At 37.2% G+C, this 11870-nt stretch overlaps 1 protein-coding gene and 1 gene segment (V, D, J or C); both read left to right on the top strand.

Moving 5' to 3' along the window:
* Window positions 1-11870, top strand: part of LOC103374976 (uncharacterized) — a 58115-nt gene that overhangs the window by 28719 nt on the left and 17526 nt on the right. Inside the window, exons 1-3 of one of the 3 annotated variants that reach the window (XM_008305150.1) lie at window positions 6995-7043; window positions 7133-7429; window positions 8284-8289. The exons of the other annotated variants lie outside the window; for them this stretch is intronic. Of the exons in view, the coding sequence (XP_008303372.1) occupies window positions 6995-7043; window positions 7133-7429; window positions 8284-8289 (352 nt within the window). Of the gene's footprint in view, window positions 1-6994; window positions 7044-7132; window positions 7430-8283; window positions 8290-11870 lie in introns of those variants that run through there. 3 annotated transcript variants of the gene reach the window in all.
* On the top strand, window positions 7434-8268 carry LOC103374975 (T-cell receptor beta chain V region C5-like). The segment is given in 2 exon segments: window positions 7434-7590; window positions 7670-8268. Coding segments are annotated over 2 exon segments (348 nt in total).

Below are 11870 nucleotides of genomic sequence, written 5' to 3'. Positions count from 1 at the left end.
AAAAAAAAATAAAAAATTTGTACATATAGAAAGTGAAGAAAATTATAAAGATGATTGCATATTTTCAAAGAGTAACTGTTGCAGTAAATAGAAAGCGATGAAAGTGGTCGTTTCTATTACATATACTGCACAAAATATTTTAATTTTAGAGATCTAAAAAGCAGAATTTTAGTCTATTTTAACCTGCTATATTTTCCTATTAACATGTTTATTGTGCTCCAACTTTGTTTTGTTTGTACTCTTTAGCTCTGTTAGAGATTTAGAAAAAGGCAGATGAGCAGGGTATTAGCTTGCATTAGATTTTTATGTAATAATTTTGAAACATTTGATTTTGATATAAACACAGAAATTTGCCACCTTTAGGGTTTCACTCGCTGCTGGCATTGGGGTGTTTTGTTTTTGAATTCACTGTTGATTTTTTATTGTTAGCTTCATCACTGTATTTTTTTATTGTTTGCATTTGACACTTTATGGTGCATTTTTTTTATTCATAGTGTACTTTATACTTTATTGTGCATTTTGTATATTTTCTGTTGTGGTGGTGGTCACTTCACTCTTCACTTGCTATGATAACAACAGAATTTCCCCTTGCGGATCAGCAAAGTATTTCTATTTCTATTCTATTCTAGTTCTTTGTTCTACAAAGCACATTGTGTAAAATTTCATTTGTATAAAAAAATACTAAATAAATAAAATTATAACCTGTGTACTTTAAAAACAGGCTCAAGTGGTTACATTCAACTTAAATATTTAATTTTTCTCCTGGTCTTTATTAAAACTAGGCCAATAAAACTTATCAATAATTATCACTGTTGACTTAAATTAAAGAATTTATTGTAATACATTTCTCGGCTACAACCCCGAGCCTTGTTGCACCTCACTTAAATTAACTAGATGGATAAAAGAAACCAAACATTCAGCTCTCCATACAGTAGGTAAAAGCTAATGCAGTTAGCAAAATGTCTGTTCCAGTCTGACTGAAAACAAATTATTCATGTAGAAATCATCTTTTTTTGGAAAATAACGTGGAGTGCACACAAAATATCTCCGCTAAACTGCGTTTCCTGATTTTCTACAACTACAAAACTGATTAATATATATATATACTTAACTCCCCATAACAATAGATTATTTTAACTTTATGTGGTTCAGCGCTCCCTGCTTTAGGGTGTGAGTAATGTCAGTCACAGTGTCATTATGCTTTATGCTGCCACACAGTGTTTCTTCTGCATGAACCAGAATCCAAACACTGACCAGCAGAGAGCAGTGATGAAACACTGACATGCACATGGATGGAAGCTCCTCCTTCCACCGTATGAATGATACAGGAAGATTTCATGCTGCTGTTTTCACTGACACCTCTGCAGAGAGCAATGCAGCTGCATGAAGTTTTAATATGTTGGTTATTTCATTTTTTTCTTTGTCTTTGCTCACAGGTAAGTGTTATAAAATACTTTCTCGCGACTCTAACGTATGTTATTATGTACCATCAGTTCTTCCTCCTGTCATCTAGACATTATTCCATTATTTGTGTATCACCTGCAAACCTCCAAACCACACAACCATTCCTACATGTTTTGGTATCAGCACATATTTTGAAAACCAAAACACTGAGGAGAGCTTTGAGGAACGTTTCGACATTACAGAACATTCATTCCTTTACAAAAAGCATCAGGCGCTTCCTCCACGTGCTGAGAGGACAAACAACAAGCTTATTTCATTTCTCTAAGTTCAGCCTCCTTGTCTCCCAAAAATCAGTCTGAATGTGCAAACTTAAAGGAAGTCTCAGTGTCGAAGTAGCATCTCAAGAAAACAGGAGGCTTGGTGAAGGTGCTGTGAGTGAGAATACACAGTTGTTTCCTCGCTGCATCCCATGTGAAAGTCTTTTCTGTACTCATTATGTACATGAGAGAGACAAGGAATATAAAAACTACACCAGGAGCAGAACTGACTAATATGTGTATCTATTATATCATACAGTCATAAGATAAGGGTCCAGAATTGGAGGACATTTGGGCTTCAAAATTTTTGAACAACAAACCTTCTCTTTTTCAATTTTCTGTTATTCATCAATAATAGGTCATCAACTATAAAAAGCTTGATTGGCTCAGCTCAGGTATCAAAGGCAGAAGTTTTATTGTATGTTTTATTTGTTATTTGCTTTATTTGGTGCCACCCTGTTACCAACATTCAGGTACCCGTAAAAGGTAGATTAATTTATTTTTTGGGCTTTTGGCAATTACACTCCAGATTCCCAGCTGCAGAACATATGCAGCTGACATCACGGTAGAGGATTTTCCCAGGTGACCACCTGGCAAGGCAAGGTAAGAAGATTCATAGTCCACAGTTCATACACAAATCAGTTGAAAGTGCTTCATCTAAATAAGGATCATAAAGAAACAGTGAAGTGAGTACCTGGTGAATCCTCATTGTAGATGGTACAGCTGGAAGCTTAGCTGGCATTTCCTCCACTGCATCCTCTACATCTTGTTCCTGAATGTAAAACAATTTCACTTTTGACTGTTCATCTTTCAGAGCTTGGTACAGAGATATTGGTATGGTAATATCAACTCCTGTCGGCCCTCCTCTTCAGTGTCCTGCCTATGCTATCTGGGGCTCCTTTGCCATGGCTGGCTTCCAAGTAACTCCAGGAACCCCTGGTAAACCCCGTCTTAATGGGCTCCAGGTGCTGCCATATTGCAGGAGGTCCCTTCAATCTTGATGCCGCTATGGTGCAGAAGGAGCTGGGGTCAGATTCTCCCCCCACATAATACGCACCAGTGTACAAGGTGGCCTGTTGACGTGATGCACCAAAATGGACAGGTTGCACTTCTGTGCTGTATTTGCAACCATAGTTTTCTGAGAAATCAACATGGACTCCACATTCATGTGCTGGAAGGTTCTGCTTCAGGGCTCGTGAGAAAGCATACTGCTGCCTGATGTTGTAGAGATGGCGCCTACACGTCTGGAGCACAGTGGCAAATGTTCCCACCAGTTCTTTTTGTGAAGATTCATATTCTTTTTTCAAAGTTATCTTTGATGTTGCTCTAGAATCATCTTTGTGCTTTTTGTCAACAGTGGCCCACTGAAGGTAGGAGACACGATGTGCAGCTTCATAATGGCTAGTCAATGGATAGGTCTTATTGTTGCATTCATCCCATTCTCTATACATACATTGCTTGGTTGTGGGGTCACACGTGATGGCTTCTGCCAGGCTCCCCGAACTGAATGTATCAATGATGTACATCTGGTGAAGTTTCTTTTGTAATAAAGCCAAGATTTTCATGTTGTTTGCACAAACATGTTTTACGATCTGCCAGCGTTGGCTGCACAACCCAGTAGGGACGAAGTGTGCAAAGCAGTGAGTATGACAGACGAATGTGGGTCTGCTCAGCCAGGAACTTTAAATGGAGATTTTTTCATTGAATCCAGAAGCAGTCTTCTCTGCATTTTCCTACTTCCTTGTGTCACTGTTTGCTTTTTTTCCAGTAGTGACCCTGCTCACATCACCACGCACAACGAACGACATAACCTTTCCTCTCACTGTGGCACCAATTCCATTGTATTCCTTCCTCTTGTAGCAGCAGACATTTTCATTTCCCAGGTTTTTCCATCATCTTCTTTAAAATCCAAGTACCTCCTGTACCAATTTCTGCAGCCTGTACTTCTTCAGGATTTTGCTTGTGATTACTCCTGCAATGAGTTGTCTGTGACTCTCTCTAGTTGAATTTTTGTACTTTGTCTGCACTTCTTCAGCTACTGCTGTATGGAACAACAGGGTTCTTTACATTGATGTGTGCGAAGCTTCCCTGAGCATTCTGTTGACTTTGGATGTTGGAGATGGATGGGCCTTTTTCAAAAAGTTCATTAATATGTTTAAATTGTTTAGATTATGCAAATTATTTAACTGAATCATAAATAACAGTTTCTGAGTAAACTGGAGGAGATGCAGCCCTGTTACTCCAATCACAGTAACAGGGTTGCAAATTCATGCAAATGTTACCTTTTTCTCAGGATTAGACACTAGCTGCTGAGCTAGCCGTTTTTAATGACCAAGAGGACAAACTTACTAAAGTAAATTTGTCAATTTAAAAAAATTAATGCATTTGCTTTATCCTGATAATTTGCACAACAGGGTTGCGTGAGGTAGAGTGAGACATTCAAGAAAGGCCAACAATGTTACAAAAATATGAAAAAGAGAAGACAGGACATACCTTTGACCCACCCATGCTGTTGGGAATCTGATGTTGTAAATTCCGTTACGTCATGTGACTCACTGATTTCTTCTTCTTCTACTACGCTAAAAATGTCAGGGTAACAGGGCTGCATGCATGTTGTGGGACATAGATTCCTCACATAATAATTAATATTTAAAAAATTATGTCGATTAAAACAAAAGTTTCCACAATTACAAGAGACATCTATGAACAAAATAATACAAAAGAAATTTAAAATGTATTTTAACTGTTTTATTTGAGATTCAATTTGGTCATCAAGGGGGTGTGACAAGAGAAAATTTGCATTTTAGGGGGTAATCCAGACGTATTTGGTATTTTAATCAACAATCAACTCGTACAATTCACTCAAAAACTGCATGCTTTAACATTTCGTATATAGATTGTATGAAATTTCATGGCTGGATGTAAAATGTCCTCCAATTCTGAAATGACCCATAAAACACTGTTTTTTTAATGTTGCATTTCTTTTTATACTTCATGTGTGTGTTTATCTACAAAACTCTGAAAACAAACAAAAAGAGTTCAGATATTCCACATGTCTGATCTAAAAAATATGCCAAAATTAAACTATTTGTACAAACCAGATTCTGTAAAAAAAAAAAAAAAAGCGAATAATGTTGTGCTCCTCTGTGCAACTGTGAAGCCATCAGTGACTCAGCTACGAGCAACAGTGACGTCACAAAAATGTGTGGATTTTTCGACTAAACTGCAGGCCGTGTTCATTTGATGAGCTGGGAATGTTTTCACTTTACGTCACAGACAAACTGACGGCGTTTCCTCTCTGCAGATCTCAGCTGTTGACTCACTGTGTTTGAGTTCATTTCCTCTTTTACAGTCAAAATGACTCCAGGTGTCACCACTGTGGCTTTCCTTATATTCTGGGCTGCAGGTAAAATTAATATCTATGAAGATAAAACGATGTACGATACTGAAACTATTTTATCGATATGTTTGTCATTTTTTCTCTTTTCTTTGTTTCAGGTGCTTCTGAGTCTGTCCTGATCACTCAGTGGCCTCGCTACATCTCCAACCGTCCCAACAGCTCAGCAGAGATGCACTGCTACCAGAACGACACTGACTATCAGTATCTGTACTGGTACAGAAAGCAGAGAGGGAAAGGTCTTGAGCTGATGGTGGTTGTAGTAGCTACCATTTCAGACTTTGAAGAGGGATTCAATTCTGGTTTTAAGGCAGCAGCATCAGGCAAGCAGTGGACTCTGACGATATCCAGCGTTGAGGAGAAAGACGAGGCGGCTTATCTGTGTGCTGCCAGTCTGCACAGTGCTGCGGCAGGCCTCAGCACTGTGACAAAAACATACAGCACAGAGGAGGTTTGTTGTTCTCACACCTGACTCACAAGATAATATCAGCAACTCTTACTGCGCATGTTACTGAACCCCAAAGCCCACCAGCAGGCTTAAAAAGGCAGTCGTTTTTCATCATTTATCAGAGCCAGAAACTGTAAAAACTGACAGAACTGAACTTTCCAACAGTCCTTGAACTACCCATCTCATCTTAAAATCTGGGTATTTTATCTAAATCCCTGTCTTTCACAGGTCTCATTTAAAATTTGAATAAAATAAACCATTTGCGCTTGCACTGCTTCAGTAAAAATCAATAAATTATGTGTTTCTCAGGAAGTCATTAGTGAGTCAAGCTGCAACCAGCAGTCACGGGACAAAAATTCTGAGACTATTCAGCTGAACTGTAGGCTGTGTTTAACAAAGCAAAGAGGATGGAAACAAAACAGAGAGGCAAAGAGCAAAACAAAGCATACTCGAGCAATAAAAACAGAATGCAGAGAAGCAAGCTGTCATCAAGTAGCTGGAATAATAAAAATACCTCTATTTACGCAGCACATTTTAAAAATAAAGTGCTCAATACAGATTGCTCACTAAGCTAATATAACAACAGAAGGCCAGTGAGGCCAAACAGACAGAAAAGAGACTAGAGAAGCAATAAGTGGAGACATACAGCTAAATAAGATAAAATAAATACAGGATTTTCAACATATAAAACCCACCCAACAAACACCAACTGAAACAAACTAAATATTAAAAGCACCAAAAATGGCATAGCACATTAAAAAAAGAGGAAAAAATACAGATAAGTGGAATGAAAGTAAAAGAAAAAGAATAAAAAAGACGATACGTTCAGCATGGTGAAGTATCTTTCTGTAGCTGATATGTAGATTTATTGTGAAAAACACAATTTGTGGAGGTTGTAAAAATATAAGTAGTTAAATATCTGGAGTATGTTGAGTCACCGCTCTTTTTTTGTTTGTTTGTTTTTTCCCCCCTCAGTATTGCCAACACCTGTGGGCAATTGGGGGGAAAAATGATTCCATTATTTAATTTTTATTTTTTTTACAAAAATATAATCAAAGAAGTTTAATTCCTTGACGACTAATGACATTATAATTTTTTACTGGTTGTTCCGTTTACACAAAGGTGCAGGACTTTATATTGCAGTGAAAATAAACCCAGAGTGAGTAAAACTGCTAAAAAGAAAATGGGAATAAGTAAGAAACTGCTGTCTAAGATGAAAAAATGACACTACTGGCTATTTTTTCCTGCTGTTTCTAACATCATAGCCGTCCTGGATCGTTTTGACCAACAGGTGGAGGCACAGCACACGACAAGACGCCTTCATCACGAGGGAGTGGTGATGGATTAAAACTACATAAACTCCCTCCCTCTTCAGCTGGAGCCTTGTTATTCTATGAGAAATGCTTTTCTTCACGTCAGCGCTCGACAATGTCTCCACGTGTGCAAACCTTTGTTTTTCTCTTCATCTGGTTCTCATGTAAGACCTCAAATTTCACCCTGAACTTGCTCAGCCATCACTGTTGTTGACATAAAGATGTCTGACGTCTGCTGCCTTTATCTCCACAGGTCAGGTGAGCGCCGTAACATTTCACCAACTTCCTTCCAGGATAGTGACAGAAAGCAGTGAGGTCCACATTAACTGCAGCCACGATGACAGCTCCCTTATAATAATGCTCTGGTATCAACAAAAACAGGACAACACGGCTTTGACCCTCATCGGGTTCGGATATGAAATGTCTGAAAACTACGAGGGTCAATTTGAGGAACAGTTTAAACTGACGAGACGAAGCGCAACAGAAGGAGCTCTGATGATAAAGAAAGCCAATCAGTCGCACTCGGCTGTTTACTTCTGCGCCGCCAGCACACAGTGATGTGGTTTGATGCTTCTCGCTGACTAAAAACTCTCAACTTTTCCTGTAAATGAAGCCGTTTCTTTCTGCAGATTCTCAGTGAAGCAGCAGCAGCAGCACAAACCTGGAGGATGTCGGCGTCTGTGATTGCATTTCTCCTCATCCTGCTTCCATGTAATGTTATTGCAATTGACAGGGATTTAACTGCTTTCTTTAATACAAACTGCTTTTACATTCTTTTTTTCCCCCACAGATCAAGCCGAGAGTGTGACATTTAAGGAAACTCAACCAATAATAACCAACAGCAAGGAGAAAGTGGAGTTTACATGTAGCCACGATGACGGTGCTCTCAATGTGATGCTCTGGTATCAGCAAACAGAGAGCGGAAAGATGAATTTAATTGGATTTGGCTACTATCTCAGCAACCCCAACTACGAAAAGGAGTTTGAAAATCGGTTTAAAATCACAAGAGAAAACATCCAAACAGGAGGTCTGGTTATTGACAGCGTGGATGCGTCAGACTCGGCTGTGTATTTCTGCGCTGGCAGTACACAGTGATGTGGTTTAATGAGATCACAGCTACAAAAACCTGCTTCCTTCATTTTCAAGATCCTGCCTCAGTACAGTAGGCGTCAGTAACTTTCATTATTCGCACACAAAGGCAGGTTTCAAAAGACAATACAATACAGACGTCAAGTTAAATAAATTAAATACAGGGCAGAATGCTTGTGTGCACTGTACATGTATGATTTTAGGCAGAGAGTAGTGTAAAAGTAAAAAATGTAGTAAAATAAGCACCAAAATGTGTATTTTCTTTCCATGAGTCTTTATGGAGGCTAAATATTCTTCCCGAAAAAATCTTAAAATTGACAAATGCATGTCAGGCAGTAGTGCATAAGGGCAGGGGGGAAAAAAGTCAGTACATGCATGAAAAGGTTTTAATATTCTATAAAATCAGCAATAAATGATAAATAGACAAACCCGACTGTAAAAACCTTCAACTAGAAAGCTTGGTTTATGTAGATACTTCTGAAGTGGAAATCTCAAGCTTTCAAAAACATAGTTTACAATTTAAATCTACATATGCACACAGACAAAGTGTAGTAAAACAAACTAGTCTGAAAAAAGATGTGATGGAAGCTAAATATCCCCAAATCTCAAATTAGACAAATCCATGAAACAGCAGTGTTTTTGCCTTTTTAGGTATTAAATTCTTATTTAGGAATACAGTACAGACATCAAGTTAAATAACATCCAAAAGTGCAAGTATTGAAAATATAGATGTTAACGATAAGTTGAAAACTTTCCAGAAATCAGACCATGAATGTTACATGAACAAACCCCGCTATAAAAACCTTCAGAACATAGACATGAATGAAACAGGAAAGTCTGTGTGTACGTAGGTGCTCCTGGAGTGGAAATTGTGTGAGAAATAAACTAATTTTGACATAAAAACAGCCTTTAAAGATCTGTTTTTCAATTTAAATCGACACGTGCAGACTTAATTGTAGAAAAAAAAGAAACCCCGAAATGTGCAAAAGTGCAAGTATTAAAAATATAGGCGCTAACTATAAGTTAAAAACATTTCATTGATCAGGCCATGAATGTTAAAATGAACAAACCCTGCTGTAAAAACCTTCGGCCTACAGATAAAGAATCAAACTGCAAAGACTGTTTATCTTGAGAAAGGAGCTCCTGAATGGGACATTTCTTTCTCAGAGTCTTGTTTCCAAATGTTTTGAGAGAACAAAAGCCTTTGAAGACATGTTTTATATATAAACCTTCACATGCAGAAAGATAACGAATAAATAAATAAACACCTACATGTGTATTTTGTCACCATCAGAGTTAGTTTCATTTGAGTATTTGGGGGACACATTAAGCAGAAGTCTGGGCTTGTATCAGAGTTTGACTTAACTTCCTGCATTTTGCACCATTTTGTGCCTTTTCTGCATCAAATTCTGGTCTAAATGTCTGTTAATATAAAAGAAAACACAAAATTCAAGCAGGACAGTGGGTTGGAGGCAACATTTAAGCAGGACTTATCTTCTGCGTCCTCCCTGAAATCTACTCTTAGAATTAAATTTAACTGTTTGGGGCAAAAATGCGCTCGAGACCTCAAATAGACCACAGCACGAGTGCATCACCATTAGCTTAGCCGTGAGCTTAGCAGCCATAGCACTAAAGCCTGAAACATGTTGGCACATAAGGCTTACCTTAATGAAGTCAACATTGTAGACAAGAGCAAGGTTCTAGAAGAGTCCTAATCCAAAACAGCAGCTCGGAAACGGCAGGCAGCAGGTGGACCGGTGACCAACCATCTATGACGCACTCCAACGCACCCTGAAGCAGAAAAAAAAAACCCGTCCTGTACCGAAAACACTCATCTGCTGACGGTTAACTGGTTCAAAAAGACCGACAGAACCTGTAACCGTATTTTTTGTGGTTTTACCGGAGGTTTAATCCACTGAATTATGGATTTTTTTGGTTCCAATCACTGATTAATCGGTCCGAAGCACCTGTGGGAGTAAATCAGTGGGCGGGGCGCCTTGTTAAGATTGGCCAATCACGCTCCACGAGGAGAAATGCTCTGCAGCTATTGGGCATTTATGTGATTGACGTGTATATGGCCTCCTGTCGGCCAATGAAAGCTGCTCAGAGGGCGTATACACTAAAAACGTGCAGGTAATGATGAAGTTGGATGTGTTGTTTTGGTTTGGTTTGATTTAAAAAAAAAAATAAAATAATAACTAAAAAAAAAAAACAGGAAAGGCTGTAAATCTTCATTTAGTAGAATCCGGAGCCCAAGAATGTTTTGCATTTTTGCTTTATAAATATAATAACATAATTATTATTTTTTTCTACATGAAACTTTCCCAACTGATTAATACCAATTAAACATTTTTATTTATATTAAAATAACTTTTTTTTTGTATGTATTTTTAAAATTTCCTAAAATGTTACATTTAAAAAATGCAAATGAGTTATTACCTATATAAAAATGTCCTAATTTGTATTAATTTCCATAGCAGGCATAAAGTAGCGTCCTTGATTCATTTTGTTGACATATTTTAGTCAAAGGTTTAAAAAATTTATTTTATTAGTTTTTATCATTTTATATGTCACAGAAACACACACAAGTATGAATAAAAACCAAAACGGAAAGTTTAATATATGTGTGCTACTAAAGTGGAGATTTCTGGTCCGAAGCAGAAGAAAAAATGCACATTTTGAGACAATAGCCTGTAGAGACACGCTTTAAAATCAAACTCTACACATGCATATTGACAAAATGTAGTAAAATAAAGATTTTAATGAGTACTTTGTGTTTTCTTTCACATTAGTCTGAAAGAAGACATGTTACATCTCAAAACTGACAAGTGCATGAGAAAAACGGTGTATCCAAATTGGCTGTTTTCTGTTGATTGACAGATGGATAAATCAAGCAATTGAAATAAATATCTTTATCACCAAAAAAATTAAATATCCATATTCTGTAGCTCCGTTTTTATCACAAGAGTTGTCATGTTGGCCCTGCGATGGACTGGCTACCTGTCCAGGGTGTCCCCTGCCTTCGCCCTAAGTCAGCTGGGTTAGACTCCAGCCTCCCCGCGACCCTAGTGAGGATTAAGCGGTGTATAGATAATGGATAGATGGATGGATGGAGTTGTCATGTGTTTAAGTAAATTCGACATAATTTTAATTAATAATAATACAGCATAATGTCAAAATAAGCAATGTCCTACTACATTATGTTGTATGCTACATCACTTTTGAATTACTGAGCTGTAAAGTTGAATAATATCCAGGTATTATGTTAAATGGAACTGTATTTTCATGTTTTAGAATTCTCAAATGAAATACATTTATACATTCCAGGTTATCTTTGTGATCAAGTAGCAGAAAAGTATAACCCTGAAATCACTACTGTCAGTTTAAGTGTAGAACTTATTTATAGGCTTGGCTTTTGTGGAATGAAATCATACAACAAAGTGCAGAAAGTGCAGACAATCTTTATTTATTTAACCCTAGAAAACACTGAAACATTTTTTTAAACGGCTTTCACATGTCATTTAAATTGTCCCTGTTTTGTTACATTACAGATAATATCCCGTAAAAACACAAAAAGGTATGAATTTATATGTTAAAGGTTACAACAGTAACATCCTAAAACTAAAAACACCATCCACATCAAAAATCTGTATTTTTACAAATGGTAATGTGACCATCAAACCACACTACTTTTACAGCATTAAGTTGGCACAAATATTATTACTTTACAGCTATTTGCTATTTAAATATATATATCAAAGACTGAAAAATGCAACAAGTTTTATTTTAAAGATTATTCCTGTTTTTCTAATATCACGTAAATTCTCGTAAATTCACAGAATTCAAGCATTCATTTGCAGGTTGGCTGTAAAAATAATAATAATAATAATTAAAATTTAAAT

Source organism: Stegastes partitus, unplaced genomic scaffold (genome assembly GCF_000690725.1).
Source record: "Stegastes partitus isolate 25-593 unplaced genomic scaffold, Stegastes_partitus-1.0.2 Scaffold2422, whole genome shotgun sequence".
Classification (NCBI taxonomy): Eukaryota; Metazoa; Chordata; class Actinopteri; family Pomacentridae; genus Stegastes; species Stegastes partitus.
This window is presented reverse-complemented; position numbering and strand designations above follow the sequence as displayed.